The 19,372-nt window shown below is 40.5% G+C and overlaps 2 protein-coding genes across 5 annotated transcripts in view; one reads left to right on the top strand and one right to left on the bottom strand.

Moving 5' to 3' along the window:
* Window positions 1-2,339: 2,339 nt before the first annotated feature.
* On the bottom strand, window positions 2,340-16,910 carry ulk3 (unc-51 like kinase 3). Of its 4 annotated transcripts, XM_046032083.1 has the most exons (18): window positions 16,648-16,741; window positions 15,952-16,114; window positions 15,776-15,825; window positions 15,293-15,433; window positions 15,088-15,208; window positions 14,698-14,793; window positions 14,220-14,363; window positions 13,541-13,623; window positions 12,351-12,506; window positions 12,054-12,159; window positions 11,871-11,911; window positions 11,606-11,708; window positions 10,960-11,024; window positions 10,542-10,620; window positions 9,098-9,138; window positions 5,506-5,553; window positions 5,089-5,152; window positions 2,340-3,423 (listed from the first exon to the last, which is right to left on the bottom strand). In XM_046032083.1, the coding sequence occupies exons 4-18, from the start codon at window positions 15,329-15,331 to the stop codon at window positions 3,407-3,409; spliced, it is 1,203 nt and encodes a 400-aa protein (XP_045888039.1). In that variant the 5' UTR covers window positions 15,332-15,433; window positions 15,776-15,825; window positions 15,952-16,114; window positions 16,648-16,741; the 3' UTR covers window positions 2,340-3,406. The 4 variants fall into 4 exon arrangements, with proteins under 4 accessions (XP_045888039.1, XP_045888037.1, XP_045888035.1 ...); XM_046032081.1 differs by lacking the exons at window positions 15,952-16,114; window positions 16,648-16,741 and adding an exon at window positions 16,796-16,910 and having other exon boundaries at window positions 15,776-15,920; XM_046032079.1 differs by lacking the exon at window positions 15,952-16,114 and having other exon boundaries at window positions 15,776-15,920; window positions 16,648-16,774.
* Window positions 16,911-17,238: 328 nt separating this feature from the next.
* Window positions 17,239-19,372, top strand: part of tars3 (threonyl-tRNA synthetase 3) — a 14,560-nt gene continuing 12,426 nt past the window's right edge. Inside the window, exons 1-5 of the mRNA XM_046033291.1 lie at window positions 17,239-17,595; window positions 17,908-17,994; window positions 18,312-18,499; window positions 18,735-18,858; window positions 19,017-19,141. Of these exons, the coding sequence (XP_045889247.1) occupies window positions 17,275-17,595; window positions 17,908-17,994; window positions 18,312-18,499; window positions 18,735-18,858; window positions 19,017-19,141 (845 nt within the window). The 5' untranslated portion in view covers window positions 17,239-17,274. The remainder of the gene's footprint in view (window positions 17,596-17,907; window positions 17,995-18,311; window positions 18,500-18,734; window positions 18,859-19,016; window positions 19,142-19,372) is intronic.

Raw genomic sequence — 19,372 nt, 5'->3', positions numbered from 1 at the left:
ATTATTAGAAGTTTGTTTCTTGACTTACAGGTGGAAAATTTCAACATCTCCAAGCCTGGAGGAGAACATATGCACAGCTTCTCCTGATTTCTCGTTAACCACAGGAATCCTCAAGCACCTCCAACTGTCTATTCTGTCATAAAACAAGGAGAAACAATGTGGCCTTCGGCTACAGTATAGCATGACTCCCTTTAGTTTAGTTAGATTGGATCATAGACAATCTGTATTAACCATTGCCACGCATCTTAAAGTCCTCCAACTTAACCGCCACATCCCCTTCACCCCCCACCCCGATTCTGGGAGCAAAATCAAAACAAACATAAGCAGAGCAGCCTTGGGGAGTTGAGTGTGTGGAGGGAACAGGGATACAGAGGCAGCACTGTGCTGGAGCCCATTTCCTAAATTATCTTTATTCAACATTTCTCTGAAACAACCCCCCGTGCCCCTTCCTCTCTTCAGCGCTCCAAAGTGGGAGTGACCCGGGGATTTAGGAGGCTCTTGTCTCTCATAGGTACAATGTTCCATTCATGATAGCCATCGCGCCACAGTGAATGGCTGACCTGCACTCTGTTTTCAGTGCACGGGGTGCAGGAGTCAAGGGCACCCAGTTGCCCCAGGTCTAGAACACAGAGACCCGTCTTTACAGGGACATTAATGCCAACGTGACTTGACCACTGTCCCTTTTACAGTATCAACAGTGTCACAGAGAGAGAGAGATTAAAAAAAAAAACAAGAGAGTGAGAGAGGGAGCCTGGAAGGGGAAAGGGCAATAAGTAGTGCTGTTGGAGCTGCAGCAAAATGGAAGCCAATTAAAGCCACAATGCCGTCGGTTGTGGTTAGGAAGAGGAGACTGAGGGGTGTGGGGGTTGTCCTGAAGGATGAGGGTGGCAGGTTAAGATTTCCATTTCAGAATCTCCCTTTCTGGGTTGCATTATAGGATATAGTCTATGCACTTTTGGGGGGCAATATAAATTGGCAGAGCTCCCAGAAACAAGCAGCAAAGCAAGCACTAGGGTCAAAATTGCATCCAAAGGTTTCCTGGCAGCAACATGCTCATGTCATGATTAAAGCAATGAAGCTGAGCCAACACCATAGGCACCGTACAGCCCCCTCCCTCCACTGCACAGCCACAAATGCAGCACCCGGTGGTTCTCCCTCCTGTTGCTCCAGGACTCGGGCCATGGTGCTCTCTGTTCTAACCATACAATCTGGGAGTGATTTACACCTGGCATGCCAGGTGAATGTCATTAACCAGCTGGTAGGGCAAATACAAACATTACTGAGTCCCGGGCAGATTTGAAAACCACTTGTTAAACCTAAAAAAAACCCACACTCTATTTTACTGCTTTTAGGGGAACTAGGCATATTTTTTTCAAATTCTTTGATTTCCCAAAGATTATTTTATACTTTGAGTCACAATTTTAAAGTGGAGAGATTTAGTATTGCACCTCCATAAATTTGAGGGACTCACAAGAAACTGATTTTTTATATAGTCAAAGTTGAAGCAAGAAGAGGCTACGACATCCTGACTTTTAGTTCCTAGTATGGGTGAAGTGCCAAAAACACTGGCTCCTACATTTCCCTGAATGCAATTCAACACCATCTTTCAGAAGACCCACTACCTGGTCCACACACTTACATTTCCAAACACAGGCTTTCTGTTATACATTTGTACTCCCCAAGTCCATAACCCTGATGACATCACTATGACATCATAAGGGATATTTTCTCAGACTTGACAAAGCTCCTCCAGAGCCACAGAAAACCTTGAAACTGTTTTCACAGGTGGCACTAATCCAGCCTTCCTTCATCTTTCTAAAATGGCTCCTTTTTTGCATTTCAGTTTTTTTGAAAACCTTAATTTCCACTTCTCTTGTCTGGAGTAACCTGCAATGAGTCCAACATTACTGGCTAATTATGACCGACAAGTAGTAAGCGAAACTTTCGTAGTACAGTGAAAAGAGCTAGATCTCTCATACATAGCAGAAGAGACATGGGCAATAAAAGGAAAAAAAGATAATATACTTGTAATTAATTCTTTGTGCAGTTCACATGTCTGAGATCTGGTGTTTGACATTTTCAAATTCAGTTTCCATAGTTTTCTAGACTTCCATATGAATCATATAATTATTACATGTCCTTACTTTCCCTTGCCTGCCTTCCTCTCTCCTCCCCTTGTGGATATGAGCCAGCTGTTTCTACAGAGCGGCCTTCCAGATGATGACGATGGCGAGGGACCAGCAACGTTGCTCACACCACGCCACATAAATCTTTCCATAGGTTCTGAAAGAAAAGCGTTTGCCTTGTGCGGTTGACAAAAAATCCAGACTACAAAGACCTCAGAGATTGCCATTTTATTTTCCACTGAATTTCTCATTTAATAAATACATAACATATAAAATCACAGCTGTATAAACATTCAAATAAAAATAAAACAACACAGCAGTATGGAAATCATACATTTATCAGATATATTTATATTTTTTCTCCTTTAACTCCTGTTTCAGATATTTTCTCCAGTTTATTCACAAAGTAAAGCTCCCTTCTGGAATATCCAATACCTGTTTGAAATCAAAACAGTCCATGAAGACCTACAACAGCGAGGATTACCGGCCTTCCAATGACTGTTAAGCTTTTTACCGTTTCACAGAGGCCTAGTTATGAAGGCTTAGCTTACGCGCCACAACTCACTATGTCCCTCAAATACCCAGCCAGTGCCAAACCTAAGAAAATGCAAGTCTAGTGTAAATAAGGCAGAGGCCGCACCTCTCCAGTTTTTCCCTCTTAGTGGTGAAGAGGGCTCCATCAGAAGAGAGGGCATGGTGAGCCTGTGGTTGACCCACAGTAAACGCAGTGGGGAATGGGGGTGAGGGATTATGTGCATGTTTGCAGAGGCCTCAATATACTACAGTTTAAATTGATTTGATACTTCTTGATGTCACAGTTCCCATTTGATTGTATTTTCAGGTTTTCACAGTTAATTTTTTTTTGGTGTGCTGCAAACAGTGAAAGTTTTGCGCTACAATAAATGCAGCAGTCTCAGTTTAATTCGTTTACCATGAAAGTGTGGTATTGTCATACAAGCTGTCCAGCATTTACATATCAATGGTGTGTCAGGAGGAGGGATTTGAGGCAGTGCAGAAACAGAGTGGGACATGCAAGGAGCTAACTTTCACATTCACCATTGTGAAAGTGCAAAATTCAGGAGCTACTTTCAGTATTTTACCAGCCAAACTATTTCCCCCCTCAAAAACAAAAAATACAAGTTCTCAACCTGCAAAATCAGCTACTTAGATTTGGCCCCTGACAGAAACCTGGTCAGGTGAAGGCTCCGTGTTCAACCTGAACACTGACAGGCAGTCTGGTGTTCTGTGGGGCATCCCACCCAGTTCCCATGGTGCCAAGCTCACTGCAAACAGCAAGCTGAGAAAACAGAAATAATTGATGCGTGTTAGGTTTCAACTTTTCAAGATTGCAACACATTTCCACTTTTAAATTTCTTACTTTAATTCAAATAATCAAACTAAGGTGACCAGTAACCATATCAGTCTTTCACAAAGATGGCCCTGTCTGCTGCTGCCTTCAAGATTACACAGAATACTATATTCCACTATATTTGTTTTGGCCACTTCTACGTCTAAAGGAAAACGAAGCCTTGGACTAAACATTCTCAGCATTGTTCAATACCAGCAATGTATGATATCTTCTAGCTTCATGGTTTATATTATGTGATAAAATGGTAACAGTTTACATTTTCTATGTACCTACTACTTCAATCACTGATTTCCTTCATTTCCTGAAAGTCTATGAACATTAGGATGGCAGCAGCTGGACCCCAAATTCAACAATGGGTGTTATATGGGAAGTCCAGAAATAGGCTAAGCCTTCACTCACTGAATTAAAGGACTGTCTCAAACACTGGATGATAATGACTGCAGAAAGTAAGCATGTGCTGATATGAACATTAAGATTATCTTGGCAAAAATACTGTATACAATAATATCATTCATTGAAACATGCAGAAAAACAATACCCTTATAAAGCAAAATTTTCGATGAAAATCATATAATAATGTAAACCGTTTCATAATAATAAATATATAACTTGTTCTGTTGCCTCCTTTTCTTTTTTTCCAGATGATGTAGCTTTAAGTCTGTGAGGGTTTAGAGCTTCAGGCGGCAGGGGAGGACATTGTACCTGAAACACTGCGTGCAGCAGTATATTACATGTAAATTGTCTGAGTTTGATGGTTCTCAGCAAAACAGTTTTGGTAAGTAAGAGTAAGAGTAAGGTCACCAGACAGAGTTGGGCGTTGCTGCGACCCTCTCTAACACAGCTGGTTTTGTATCGGTTCCAGCTAGTATGGCTGGCTTTATTAAAATAACAGCAGTAGAATAAGAATCCAAGTTCTTCATGAAACCTGAGGGGCCCCTAGAGTCATGCGTGCTCTTCCCCCACCCCCATTTTTTAAATTCATAATTCCCCAGGAATTTCTTGCAGAGAACAGGATATTGTCTAAGCTTTAGGTATCTACTATCCATCCAGAGCTGAGACCAGAAAATACCACGAATTGGGCTGACTTACAGCAAGGGAAGTTCAAGTATATTAAAATGTAAGTCATATTAGCTTTTTATGTATAGTAGTTTGTTTATATAGTGTACAGACATGTTATATAATTGATACAGTATATATATAAAAAGCAAATTTACACGTGAGTATGTGAAAGGAATGAAGCGTACATGTGCGCCCTGTTGTTGTTTCTGGTGTCTGTGTGTTAGGAGGGTAAATCTTTGCTAGCACCAAGTCTCACTTTCACAAGGTAGGCTTTACAAGAGGGCAGAGGACAGAACGGCCCGGGGCAGCTCTGAAATGAAATCAAAGAGCCAGACAGTCCTGCGGGGTGGCCAGCACAGCAAGAGAATGGCTCATATTTTACAAGTGGAAAAACCTTTCATGAATGGACATTTCATTACAACTTTAGGCAGCAATTCCCCCCACCACCTGCCCTACACCAAACCCCAATACAGTCACTTATCAGCAAAAACATGAACAGAGGAGCAGTTTAAGCAACATGGCAGGGAAACTCACAGCTTCTGACACTGTCTGCAAGAGATTCTCGATCCAGAGACACGTCGCTCTGAGTTTCCTGCATCTGAAAAATAAACATATACCTGTAATAACGCAGAAAAAATAAGCAAACAACATGGGCATTTAATACCAACACAGGGACTAAAAGATTTCTGGAGCATAATACTCCTACTACTAATAAGCTTTATTTATACAGAACTTATCAAAACAATGTATAAAGGATGTAACTATCTTCACTGAACATCATCATCAATGTTTTAAGTTCCAATCATTTAGTAGTACCCAAACAGAAGCTTTAATTTTGCCACTACTCTGTTTTTGATATCAAACATATTCTGTGTTCTCGGCTGCAAATTTACCCCAACAGTCTGAAAACGTGTGACTTATCCTTCATATTTGGAAGGAATGTATGCTTACCTTGATATGCTTTTTAAGGTATTCAGCTCTAGTCATGAGGCTTTTAATCTGGCGAGAGACATAACATTCAGATAAAATGTAACTACAGTTTACACTTTAACCACAAGTGTTACATCATGCTTTCATATGCATCGGTTCTTCTGATTTTAGCCAAGGTTACAGCTTGGCTCACAGGAATGGCAATGTCGGTGGATTGGTCCACCACTTTGGTCAAGACTGAAATACCTCAGCAACTTTTGGATGGATTGTCATAACATAATGTTTTGTGTTTTAATGTTTTCCTCTAGTGCCACCAGCAACTTGACATTTTTAGGTTTTTAATGAAAATCTCTAGTGGATGGATTGCAATGAAATTTGTTAATCCTTTGATTTTTCATCTAGCACCATCGTCAGGTCTTAATCTGAATGTGTCCAATACTTTATGACCAAATTTCTGCAAAACTAAGGACTTTCCCATCAGCTTTGGCTGTATTTTGTGCAGCAAATGTTAGCATGCTAACACATCAGATTAAAATGGTGAACATGGTAAACACTATACCTGCTAATCATTAGCATGTTAGCATTGTCACTGTAAGCATGTTAGCATGCACATTAGCATTTAACCCCAAAGCACCGCAGTGTCGATATACAGCCTCACAGAGCTGCTAGCATGACTGTTCTCTTGTTTCACAATAAGTGCCAATACAAGCTCTTGAATTGAAACGAGATTATGACTCTCCTGCATTTTAAATATAAAGATTTTTTATTTTTTTATTTTTTTTAAAAAGAGGCCCTTGAATAATTTAAAACACATTTACACATACATACATACACACACAAATACATACATATATAAAGTATGTTAGAATGATTAGGAAAACATGGTTATTTCTTTGGATAATTTTGTATTCATAAATTATATTAATTTTCCTTTATGTGTTTTACTTCAAACGGATGTCATTAGTGTATATTTAAGTATCTAACTAATTAAAATGTGTAGCTGTGCTCCATTAGTTTGTCCTGTTAACTCTATTAGCTATGAGCTATTCAAGTGTCATAAAGGGCAGGTAAGTGTAGTAAAAAAGAGGCGAGAGCACCTACTGGCATGTGCTGAGGTAAAAAGGTCATCCTAATGGACATGGAGCAACAGTTTTCTAACCGTCGCGTTGTGTATAGCAATAAGAAAGTTGTTACCTGTGTGTAAGTAAGTTTGACGGAACACATATTTAGGACTCTGCCTGGAGACATATATTTTGTAAGTGTTGTCTTTTTTTGTCAACTAAAACATCGGATATTTCTTCATCTTACATCTGCCTCCCTGCCTCACTGGACTATACAGTTTTGCCCTTTTTGTAAAGCACGAGTCAGAAACTTTATGTCCTGTGAAAGTGACAAAATAAGTTTTTGAAGTTGCCACTACACAATATAAACACATTAAATAAATGTGCTTTAAATTACTTTCAGGGCCTGTGTATAATCAAAATTAAAAAAAATCTCTCCAAATCTTTTATTTCAATTACCGGATGTATTTTCTGAGGTGTATTTTCTTGTTTACTGTTAACTGCGGTGTCTTCATGCAGCCGAAAACACGATAACTTTAAGATGCGTAGGCGACATAAACTCGATGTTAAAATCAGACTAAAGGGTCTGCTGATGTGCTTCTTGTTCTTTCTGTTATTTATTTATTTATTTTTAAACATTTCATATGGTACACACGTGCTAGTAATGTCTGCTGTCATATGCTCCTCACTGTGGTAATCAGTCTTCTGGTGATCATGAAGGTTCTTGGTTGCACCTCATACCTAGTTTGATCACCACTATGTCACTGTATAAAGCACGCCCTGTTGCAGAAAATAATCATTCTGACCACAGGTCCTTAGAATCCAGCCCTGACCCCAATCTTATGTACCCACAGCACTTTAATCACAATCCCTTTAATCAACAAGTACAATAAATGTGGAAGAACTCTACATGGGCGAGGATGGTTCATGGAACATATTGATAACTTGCAGAGTTTTAAAAGGCACCTTCTGAAACACAGGCCAAAGGAAAACATGACCTCATGTATGTTCTTCCATAACGACACAACACTGGATAGATCAAAGTTGTGGCTCACATATGAGAAGATAGGATACTGAATAACAACTTTGAAAGTGTAAACTACAGTAGATGTGAACGCACACAGAGGCCTGTCATGGCAGCATGTGTTTGCTTTTTTGGGTTCTCACTTACAGTATACACATGCTTTCTATCGGATTCGCCACCCCCACCCCCCTAATGCTGTGTTAGATTATTACAGCCGCATCTGAATTTACTTAAGACAAGTGCCTATAAAACTTCAAATAGGGAGGTCTATGAGGCCCACTCAAACCCCCATCCCCCGTCTGGGGTTTGTTGGTGAAATACTGTTGTCTGTTGTTGGCTCAGTTACTGGCTAAACAATGCAAGAAAACAAAAGGGTTTGGAGCATTAATCGCAGACATGCACAAGTTGTTTGCAAAGGTTTGTTAAAGTATAATATCAATGCTAATATTCAGGATCTTGCTTCCTGAAAGTTAGGGCCAGCAAATCAGTTTGTTCAAGTATGTTCGGTTGTAGTCTACAGGAAGGGTCTTGTTACTTTTTATTTTAGGGTCGATTATTATTACTATTATTTATCTATCTGTTTTTGTAACACATATCTAGTTTTTTTTTTTTAAATTACCTAGGTCTGTTCATTTCAATTTCAACTTTAAATCAGTTAAGATGAGTGTTAATGAAATAGGAGTTTAACCTGTAGTTGAGGGAGTTTAAACTTGCAATAACTGATTTATTATTATTTTTTTGGGCCACTTAGGCAACAAAAACAAGCTGCAAACACAATAGCGGCATAATATCACCTTTTAAGTTAATATGGCGAACTTGTTAGCAAACAGTTGCCTATTTACACATCCAGCAGAAACAGAACAACATTAGCATTAATTTGTAGTTGTTTTTCTGGCCACCGGATGAATGTAACGTTCAGGTGGTTACTCTCCTTTTAGCTCTTTTTTTTGGTTTCCACCAACTCCTCATATCCTGATAATATATGGCTATTTAGCTGCTAAATGCCCCACTATTGTATGTTCAGCGGCTCTCTGGACAGCAAGCATAGAGTCAGTTTGCAGGGCTATTTCACTGAAAAAAGCTGCTAACTGCAGCCAAAAAAAAAACACTAATGAGAGCGGTGACATTGAACCAACAGAGTAAAATAAAAAAGAAACCAAACCAATGAACTGCATGTCGTTATACAACTTCATAGAGCTCAGGGCAACTGCAGAGTTTGTTTGTCACTACATGTGACTCTTTTCACATACAAGTGGCCATGGGATCCATTGCTGATAAGAAAAGAAAAATCTCTCTCTCTCTATAGAGCTGCTTTAAGTATCCAATTATAAAGTGGACAGTGATCTATGTGTATGTAACAGTAGTATAGATGATGGATTACGTTATTTGGCCTTTACCATAAAAAACATGCACATGGAAAAAGGCTCACGGGTCATGTGTTGGGTGATCAGCCAAGGGCTCGTTGGAGGTGACAGATAGTCGTTTCTACCATGAGCACTCAACCAGAATCCCTTCCTCATCTACTCACCTCGCTGTGGAGCAGCTCTCTCCTGCGGCCCTGGGGCTCGGCTGGCTCACCAAGAGAAAAAAAAAAATGATACAGAGAATAATGAGGAGAGGAAGGGAGGAGAGAGTCCACCTAATCACCTTGTTTGTTCAAGAAGAGGTCAACTACTAGATTGGATTTCGCTAACGTGTAGACTGGGTGCTCGGGGGTGGAAATGGTTCTAATGTAGGCCAGTGTTTTCACAGTCAGTCCTCCTGGAGGGGAGAGTGGCGGAGAGAGAAGAGAGAGAGGGGAGGAGGATGAGAGCTCTCTGGTGGCAAGGCATGTTGGGAAGCTGTGCTACAAAGAGCTCTTAGCCAAACAAAGAACCAATGTTTTCTCCCCCACAATCCCTCTGGTGGTATCTGCCGTGCCACACAAAGAGGCTCTCTGACACTGGAGAGAGAGGCTGGTTAGGATGGCATGGGATTAGTTGGACCAGACTGTCATATATTAATGATCCACTGACAAGACGAGGTTCTGAACTATTTCTTTAGGTACATCAGGCAGTAAGTGTAACATCTACAATTTATCAACTCAAGTCAAAAAGTATCAGTCTTACTGGATGAACCTTTAACAGCACTGGATGATTAGAGCTCTTGTTTATTAGAGAGATAATAGTTTTTATTTGTTTCCAGTGCGTAACAACACATAGCACTGAAGTGTGTTGTCTGAATGAGAAGCAGATGGCAGGGCTCTCATACCACACACAGGGCGCTGGCACCGGGTCTCATCCCGGCTCAAAGCCACATCTGGATCACTCTATCCCACCTCTTCCATCAACCAACCTTCCAGATGAGCTCATGAGCCCGGGCCTAATGGACTCCAGGCCACAGTCACTAGAGTCTCCTCTGTAGTTTATTAAGTGTCCCTGTTCTCTCTCCAAGTCTGTTGCTTCACTCTGTCTTTCTCTGTCAGTTTGTTTTTCACTCTTTCTAAATCACTGTCTCCAAGTTCTCCGAGTCATTTTTATATCGATCTCTCCCAAAGTCTCTCTGTCCTGTTCAGCTTGTCCCTTTCTTTACGTCCCTATATCTTTAGTCTCCTTCCCAGTCGATTTTGTCTTTCTCTTCAGTATCATTTTATTTCTTCTGCCAATTTTTGACCATGTCAGTTTCTAGATGTAATTCATTTATCTCATAGTCTGCTCATTGTATCTCAGAGTCTATTATTCTGTACCTATAATAACAAATGTGTGGTAACACACACAGCTGCCTGAGATCTGACGTGATGTCTCTCAATGCAGAAGTATCAGATGTAGGACTACAATATGGTTTACATTTCTTCCTCAGTCACCAACTACTGCCAAAGTGTTCTTGAGCAAAGCACTTAAAATTTGGGCTCCATTGGAGGGGCTCAGTCGCCCAACAGCAGCAAAGGATAATTGTTGTAGCCATCTTGTATGGAAAGAAAGAAGTTTATCTACCTGCTAGCGCCAACAGTAGTTCTCCTAAGCACTGTTGATACACATCCAGGGTCTCATGATCACCCAATCCATTCTCCTCCTATAGGTTGAAAATGAAGCAAAACATTGCTTTATACATGACTACAGAGACACATGGGGCACGTTGGTGTTTACATAAGTCAGCTATTTCAGTCAGTTAGCATCGCAAAATCTAATTTAATGTTCACTTCTAAAAGACACATAAATAATAAAAGAGTTTGCACGACCAACAGTGTCAAAGTAGCAACACCGAAAAATAGATGTTTTTGGTTTACCAATGATCTTAAAAGATGTGGTTTGGAAAGCAATATTTGTATCCTGCTGGTTTGTTTTTCTGCTGTATTACTGCCTGTGTGCATCTTCATAGCCGTGGCATTGTACAGCAGTACCCCATTCTAACCTTAGCAATCGCAGTAGAGGCCATCTCCAAAGCAGCCAGCAGTCGTGGTTGGTCTCGAGACATTTCTGGAGTAGAAAGGGAACAGAAAACACCACTTTGAGTCCTACTGTCTATCAGTCTAAACTGATTAATTAACCATTAATTAATTCTACTACAAAATATGCATTATTTTGCAATTGGTATGTTCCCTACAGGAACTTAAGACTCCAGTATTGTGGATTTAACTTAGATTTCATAATATTTATTTCAGGGCAACAGGGTAATAGAGCATAAGCGTTCTTGAGCAAAACACCAAATCCCTAAGTGACCCATAAATACCATTCTGTAGCCTGACCTTTGGCCTCTGAGGGAGGGAAAAGAATATTTTCCTCACAGGATGCATTAAAGTAGTAGAAAAGATCAAACAGCATTGTTTTATCGCATACATCGTTTTAATGCAAATTTCCATGACTAAAATAGCACATTTGACAAAGATGTATGTACTAAAGAGGAATAATAATCAGGTGAAACACCTATTATTTGATTAAATCCGAGCACAAAAACACAGATCACATTACTCAAGTTGCCCTGTCACACAACTCCTGATCAGACAAGCCTAATGCAGACATACAGTGGTCCTGCCTCAGCACTGAGCAGTGTTCATTACCTCGGAGGACATCCCTGGAAGTGCGGGCCTCCTCAAAGCTCTGTCTGTTGTCTGAGGCCACCAGGGCTTTCAGCTCTTCAGCTCTGGACACATACTGGCGGACCTGCGGGAAGTCCTCTTACATTGACTCAACATAATCATGTCAACCACACCATATGGTATTCATAGAGCAGAACTCATTCCAAGTGAAAGTCAGTCACTGGAGTGTAAAAAAAAGCGTAGAAAGTAATCCAAATGTGAATGCGGGGAGTGTTTTCGGGCCTACCTTCTGCCTGAGGGCATCTTTACGTTGTCGGTCTGTCTCGTCTGGGGAGGGCGGAGTGAAGAGATGTTTTAGTTTTACATTTAGTGCGTTTTCTTTGTCAATTTATTGAGGTGGAACAAAGGCAATGCATTGTTGAAAGGGCTGAAGCCACAGACAGGATATGAGAGAGATTGTTGCTCTTACAGTGAATCGCAGGGACAAAGTGCTCAAGGGCACTGCAGTATAGACAGAGAGCAGCGGACCTCTCCCCCTCTTGGTCCTTCTGAACGGCCTGCAGGACCAGCTCTTTCTGAAAAGAGGAAATAGGAACTGGCATCACTGAACACAAACTGCTACAACTATCCATTCTTTACGCATGCATGCAGAGTCATGTGAGGCAGGCATGAGCGCAAACCTACTAATACATGTTTACACATATAAACACACACAATTCATGGTCATCTAGTAGATACACACATTCCTTTCTCCTTATTTGCTCACCGCTTTCACTAAGCTCTCTACACTCGGCATGTGCTCCATATCCACGAAAGGGTGGGTGAAGAACTCTGCAAAGGTGATCCGGGCATCTGGATTTCTCTCTAGCAGCCGCAACAGAAGGTCCCTGCAGTCCTTGGATACCCTAGCCCCAGGAGGGAGCTGATGCACAAAACATGACCTTATTATGTTGCACTCAATCCACAGGACAATCCGAGGGAAAAGGACAGCAGATTGTTGCCAGAGACTTTCTAGTCTCACATAGCCACTTTTTATCAAAAGATGACCTTACAACACTTTATGTGAATGCCTGGCTAATGGGCCATATGCTAATGCAATCCATCTAGCACAAGCCTAATGTTTTACACAAGAATTCAAGTGTTTTGAAAGTCCTCCATCACTAAAAGCACTGTTATCCTTAACTGTTTCAATGGAAATTAACATTTGGTTTATTTGTGCAACGGGCAAGTCAGGACAGACACAATGACTTTTAATTGCCAACATCCGTTATAGTTTAATTTCAACATATTTAATCTATATCTAATCTAAGTAGCATATAATCTATATTATAAACATTACATAGGCCTGTTTACAAACACATAAAAAATGGAATTTGTCCCAAACTGTTCCTTTCAATTAAGAAATTTAGGTAACTGTAGATGAGCAATAAGTCCTTATTTCAACTGAGCACCTCCACTGCCAGTCTTCCTTGAGAGGGATACAAGTATAGTGTGAAAGGATGCCATCTAGTGGTTTAATTGTGAAAATTCACAAATACAGTGAACACACACACACACACACACACAATATATAAGTTCTGCACTTCCCTGGTAATGTGGCGGTGTTTGTATATTTGGATGACTGAATAGATTTAGATTTTTGTGTTTTAAAACGGTTACACCCCAACATTCCGTGTTGGTTACCGAGACGACCACTGAATGAAATAAAGCCCTTTATAAATTGACCTTTGGCAAATTCCCATCCAGCTATTTTCCTAAAAAGCAACTCATCTAAAAAATAAGCACTGCTGCCTTACTTCTGTTCTTCTTGACATAATACAGTTTTTGACATTTGGAGTATACTCAACATGTGCATCCATCAAGCAGTGAGCCATTCATTTTTTTCCAGCAGGACTGCTGACTGTCTCTGTCCAGCACACTGAGTGATCACTGACTCATTTGTTGCTCAACGCTTACCTCAATAGGCTGGTTACTCCGGATCTTCTCCTCCAATTCAGCGTATGACCTTGATGCAAATGGTGCTCGCCCAAACAGTGCCTCTACATGCACACAAACAATGTTGAGTAGACTATTCCAAAAAGATAGTCTGCAGTGAGTATTTATTACTGAAAACTGATGCACCTTCTGTGCATTAAGTTAGTTTCAGATAAATGTTATGTATGCTTTCTGATGCTTATACTGTATTTAAAAATTATCTTAGTTTAGCTACCTTTTATATATCTTTAACATTACACTTCATTTACACAAATGATGCTGGTCTTTAGTGAACCGTCTGTAAATTACATGCAACTGTATTTGGCTAACATGACTGAGTAGTGACAAGAGCTCCTTATGTATTGTACATTGTCACTCCACAACTGTACTCCACAAAAAAGGGGGCAAACCAGGCTCCCCTTTTATGATGCAGGGCCAGTCAACTGATCAGCCTTTTATTGTTGAAAAATATGTGATGTTTAGATGTTAGAAAATATTATTAAGGGGGACTCACGCTACACAGCCCAAGACACAGTTACACCAGATTCTGCGCATGGGAATGCATTTTGCTCCCTTGAATATATAATGAAGCAGAATTACAATTAACAGCTTGCCCGAGACACATTCAAAAGAGATGAAAAGCTGGACACTAAGTACTCACCATAAAGAATGACTCCTACTGACCAGAGATCTACCCGGGCGTCATATTGGCGCCGGCACACCATCTCAGGAGCCATGTAAAGAGGGGAACCCCTCAGGACACTCTGCTCGTCCCATGGTGACATGTACTGGGCGAAACCAAAATCTGAGAGCAAATCAGAATGTAAATAACATGTTCACTGTGAGAGATTCCAGCTGATACAATCCACCTAAAAGAGCCTTTAACCCCGGTATAGCTTTACGAACTAATATGTTTATAATGCAAACTGTTTTTGTTTGATACCAACATGGTTGAAGGTCCCTTTGATATAATGTTACTACAACATTAACAATCAAATGTGGCATGTGCAGCAAGAAAATGTTAACTCTCTTGCTCTGCACACGTAACTATAATATGACAATGATTCAGCTCTTTTAGTGTCTGGCACGTTGCTGAAATGATCACAATCACACACAAATCAATCAGTTCACTTATTAACCTGCTAGTTTGAGGACAGAGCCGCTGAGCAAAATATTCTGGGGCTTCAGGTCCAGGTGTGAGATATTTCGCTCATGAAGAAACTGGAGGGCACAGGCTGTTTGTGCAGACGCACATACAAATACACAATGAGAGAAACACATTGAAACTGAATTTCACATCATGCCATCACATCCTAAAGTTTGCACAAACTTGCACTTAATAAGAATATCTATCCTCATGCAATTTACATGTACGCGTGGCTGAAAATATGAGTCAAAACCCACTAGTTTTTTTAAAAAAGTTGCTGACATGGAAGCAGTATAAAAAGGTATTTCCTATCTATTAATATCAAAATAAACAATAAGCGTGTCTTGCAAACAGATTGTAACACAGTGTGGCAATGACTCACCGATCTGTTGCAGGAAGCGCCGGGCCACCCTCTCAGGTAAAATCCTGCGACTGCGAATGAAGCGGGAGAGGTCTCCACCTGAGCACCACTCCAGGATCAGATAAATATTCTCAGCATCCCACTGAAGAAAGACAAGAATACAGGGAAAGACTGAACGCTCTATTTAGGCCTATAGCTTTTTGATCTGTAGCCTCAATGAGCTTACCTGAAAGTCTTTCAGCTGGACTATATGAGGGTGACGCATAGTCTTGAGAATTTCAATCTCTGTGAGCAGGTTTTCTGTGGATGCCTTGTTTAGAGTCTTCTTTGCAACCACCTTCACTGCCACCACCTCTCGACTGTCCCCCTGCAACGTCACGGACAAGAACTAAAACTTCCACTTTTAATGACAAAACTAGACTGAACTCATAAATGTGTGTCTTTCAATGGTGACTGCAATTATGTGTCCAATGTGGACTGTCTCAGAGAAAACCGGGAGTGTAGAAATCACATTTGATAACGGCTACTATATATATATATATATATATTTTATCACAGTAATTGAAATATCATAGTTTTCAGGCAAGGATGCAAAGCCAAGTTAAGTACATGGAACATCACTGCTGAGTCAATCCTTGAGCTCAAACAGAAACATGAATGTAGTATCAATTTTTGGGTGACGTTTTCTCTGACTCCTCTACAAACTCACCTTTCTGTAGGCTTTGTAGACTGTTGCATAGGTACCACTGCCCAGTCGCTCTGTGAGGATGAAGTCAGTCAGTTTCGGCGGAGCAAAGCTGGAGGTTGAAGCCATGCTGATGACAGCAACATCAAATTTGCAAAGCAGGTCTTGGCTGGAATGTAAGATCAATAAGCTATTCATACCAAATTGCGATGGATGGTCTGATCTTCAAACTTCAACGGAGAGATGTCAAGATCGGTTGCAGAATAATAATACTATGATTGCACCATCATTTGATGGGGACACTAAGGACTCCGTGTGTTGCTCAAGGACAGTTGCATGGACCTTCTAGTCTACATCTTTCCACTTTAAAACAATAAAGAAAACTTTATTTCACCACTGTGATGGTCAATCATTTAGAGATTACTGATGTGAGAAGGAGTGACAAGTTGATGATCGACTTAAGGGACGCCTCTTATTCTGATGTTTGAACACATTCAAACTTTACTGCCTTAACTTTGTTTAACGTTACTTTTGCTTAATCTAACGTTATTTATCCCCCATTACGTCATTCAGACAGGCTCGTTAAAAGTCTTAGACCGTATTCTGACATGAATTTGTCTTCCCGATAAGCAAGGAAACTGTAAACTATCAGTGACTGAACTAAATGTGGTGTACCTAGGTTTGGGAGCTAGCTAAGTTCTAGTTAGCTAACGTAGCACCTGCTGTGCTGCCAGTGTACAGTTAGCTGCTAGTATGTAGCTAACGTTATAAAACTAGCGCTATGCTACTAGCATAAATGTAACGTTAGTGTTGGTAAAGCGTTTGCCAAACATGAAACTGACGTAATTAGACCTTTCCGCCTTCATTCAAAAGTTATGCAAATAGTTGGTACGTACCTTGAGACTAACAAATGCACAGTATATTAAAGACACGTCTGTTTACATTGCTGACACACCGCACGGTGCACTTGGGTGCACTGCAGCGACCAACTGACAGTAAAACAAAGTACAAAATATGTTACTGCCTCCTAGCGTTGGTACTTACTGCAAACTACTGGAAGAATTGACTGGAATCAAACGACGTACAAGCCGGAATCACTATTCAGTAGTTATATTTGAAAGATGTGATGTCATTAAAAAAATAAATCCCAAGAGCCTCAACCGCAGACATCAATTGTTATTACCTGTTTTATATTGTTATTGTTATATACTACTGTAATAATTTGTACTAAATTATATATTGTCTGATAGCTAATTTACTCCACTTTAGCTTTTGTCTGATTTTGAAACTCATAACAATATAATAGCAATATAGCAATAGCAATATAATTATTCAAATTTGAGTTTATAAAATGTTGAACAGCGTATTGATATAATTTCATGTTCAACTCATAAACTGTATAAAAAAGGTAAATTACTGTATGTGGATTCTTGTTCTCCGTGCTTGATTGTGGGTAGTTTTATTTTCAAAAACCTCCACCGGAAGTCATCTTTCATGCGCGTTTGTATGGTGGGTTTTTAAAGATGGCGGAGTGCCTGGCTGCACGCTTGGCTTCTCAGGAGGAGCAAATTCGGCTCCTCACCAATGAAATCTCCATTCTCCGGGATGGATTAAGCCGAGGTCTGGATGCTGCCGGTGGTGCGAGGGTCTCACCAGAGCTGGAGAGCCTGCGGACCGAGAATGAGAAGCTCCGGTACCGGCTTGTGCACCTCCGGCGGGGTCTGCGGGCGGAGCTGGCGTTGGAGGAGGCGCAGGGCAAGAGACAACCAGGAATGAAGTGTGGCAAAGCGCCGGAGAAAAACACCAGCAAAGAGCCGCAGACAAACAACCAAAGTGATAATAAGGTTGTAATAAAGACTGGGACAGTCAGTGTTAATCAGTTTAAATAGTTTCGTTTGTAATATGACGAGGAGCTGAGTAGTAGTCTTGTTAAGAGTAGTGGGCCTCCAGTGAAGCCAAATGACAAACTCTACCACCTCATTTCCAGAAATAGCTGCCACACTCTGTGTCACAGTGTGTGCACGCTTTGAATACTGAACATGTTCACTGACATTAGTAATAGGCTGATAACGTGACTCAGAAGTACTGGAAAAAGTGATAAGAGCCTATTGGAAGACTAAAGACTCACACACCCCTCTGTTTCTGTTTCTGGACAGGTGGCAACATCGGACACCAAACCAGGTGACAGGAACAAGAAGGATAAGAAGCAGGAGAAGGGACAAGCAGGTGGATGTGTGAAAGAGGTGATTAATAATATAAAAAAGCACAGGACACTGAAGTTTTGTTCTCCCCTGGTCACCCAGTGTACCAACAGGGACATATAACTTTATATTTTATGTTATAAATAAGTTTTTTCACAAACAACAAAAAATGTTTTCGCTATAGTCCCTGCTTTAACAAAAGTTGAGATGTGAAATATTAATACTTGGATTGTTGGCATGATAAAACAACATGCAAAGCTCTGGACATACCTGAATTTTCCTAAAAGAATTTCCCAAAGCTTGTGTTTTTATATATATATAAAAAAAAATAATTATTATTTATTTATAATTTGCTGTAGCTGAAGCCCTGGCCTGGATACATCGCAGAGCGCCTCCGCCTCTACGAGGTGCTGAAGAAGGAGAGTGATGCCCTGCTGGCAAAGAAAGCTGCAGACAGCAAGCCCATTACTGTAGAGCTGCCAGACGGACGTAAGGTGACGGGCAAGGCTTGGCTCACCACGCCATACCAGTTGGCTTGTGACATCAGGTTAGTACTTAAATAGCTGGCCGGAACCACTACTGTTCAGTCTACAATTGTACATTCAATTGATTGCTGCCAATATGATCAGTATATTGAATTACCGGTATGTACCTACAAAATACTTCCAATATGAGCGTAAACACATTACTTTTCCCATCTCATTGTAATAACATAAATCACTCTGTTAAATTTGGAGACCGCTTTTCTGAGGCAACCATGTTGCACTTTTCTTTTCTTTCAGCCAGGGCCTGGCTGACAACGCTGTGATTTCTCGGGTGAATGGGGAGCTTTGGGACCTGGACAGACCTCTCGAGCAGGACTGCTCTCTTGAGATCTTGCGCTTTGACAATGAGGATGCTCAGGCTGTGAGTACTTACTACTTACTTAATAAAAAATAAAATACCACCTCAGTCTGAGGTACTAAAAAGGTTCAAGCCACAGTGTCCAAACAACATACCTGCTTTAATTTGACTGAACTGTTTTTACTTTTTTAAAGAGGTTATTTTTCCTCCTCATGTCCTAGGTATATTGGCATTCAAGTGCTCACATTCTTGGGGAGGCAATGGAGCACTTTTATGGAGGCTGTTTGTGTTATGGACCCCCCATTGAGAATGGTTTCTACTATGACATGTTCCTGGATGGACAGAAGTAAGCAATTTTTTTCTGTCTTCTCTGCTCTGGACAGCTTTTCTTATCCATGTGGATTTTTCTGAAATATCATACTTTTCAGACATGGTTTCTTAATAATATAAAAAAAAGTGTATATTTACCAGTGTTAATCATGTATCTAATTGCTTTTATAAAAATACATTATTGATTTGTTTGCTTTCTTGGGGCAAAATGAGTGCCTACAGCAGAAAGGAAGAGAATCATCATGTC

Source organism: Micropterus dolomieu, linkage group LG20 (assembly GCF_021292245.1).
Source record: "Micropterus dolomieu isolate WLL.071019.BEF.003 ecotype Adirondacks linkage group LG20, ASM2129224v1, whole genome shotgun sequence".
Classification (NCBI taxonomy): domain Eukaryota; kingdom Metazoa; phylum Chordata; class Actinopteri; order Centrarchiformes; family Centrarchidae; genus Micropterus; species Micropterus dolomieu.
This window is presented reverse-complemented; position numbering and strand designations above follow the sequence as displayed.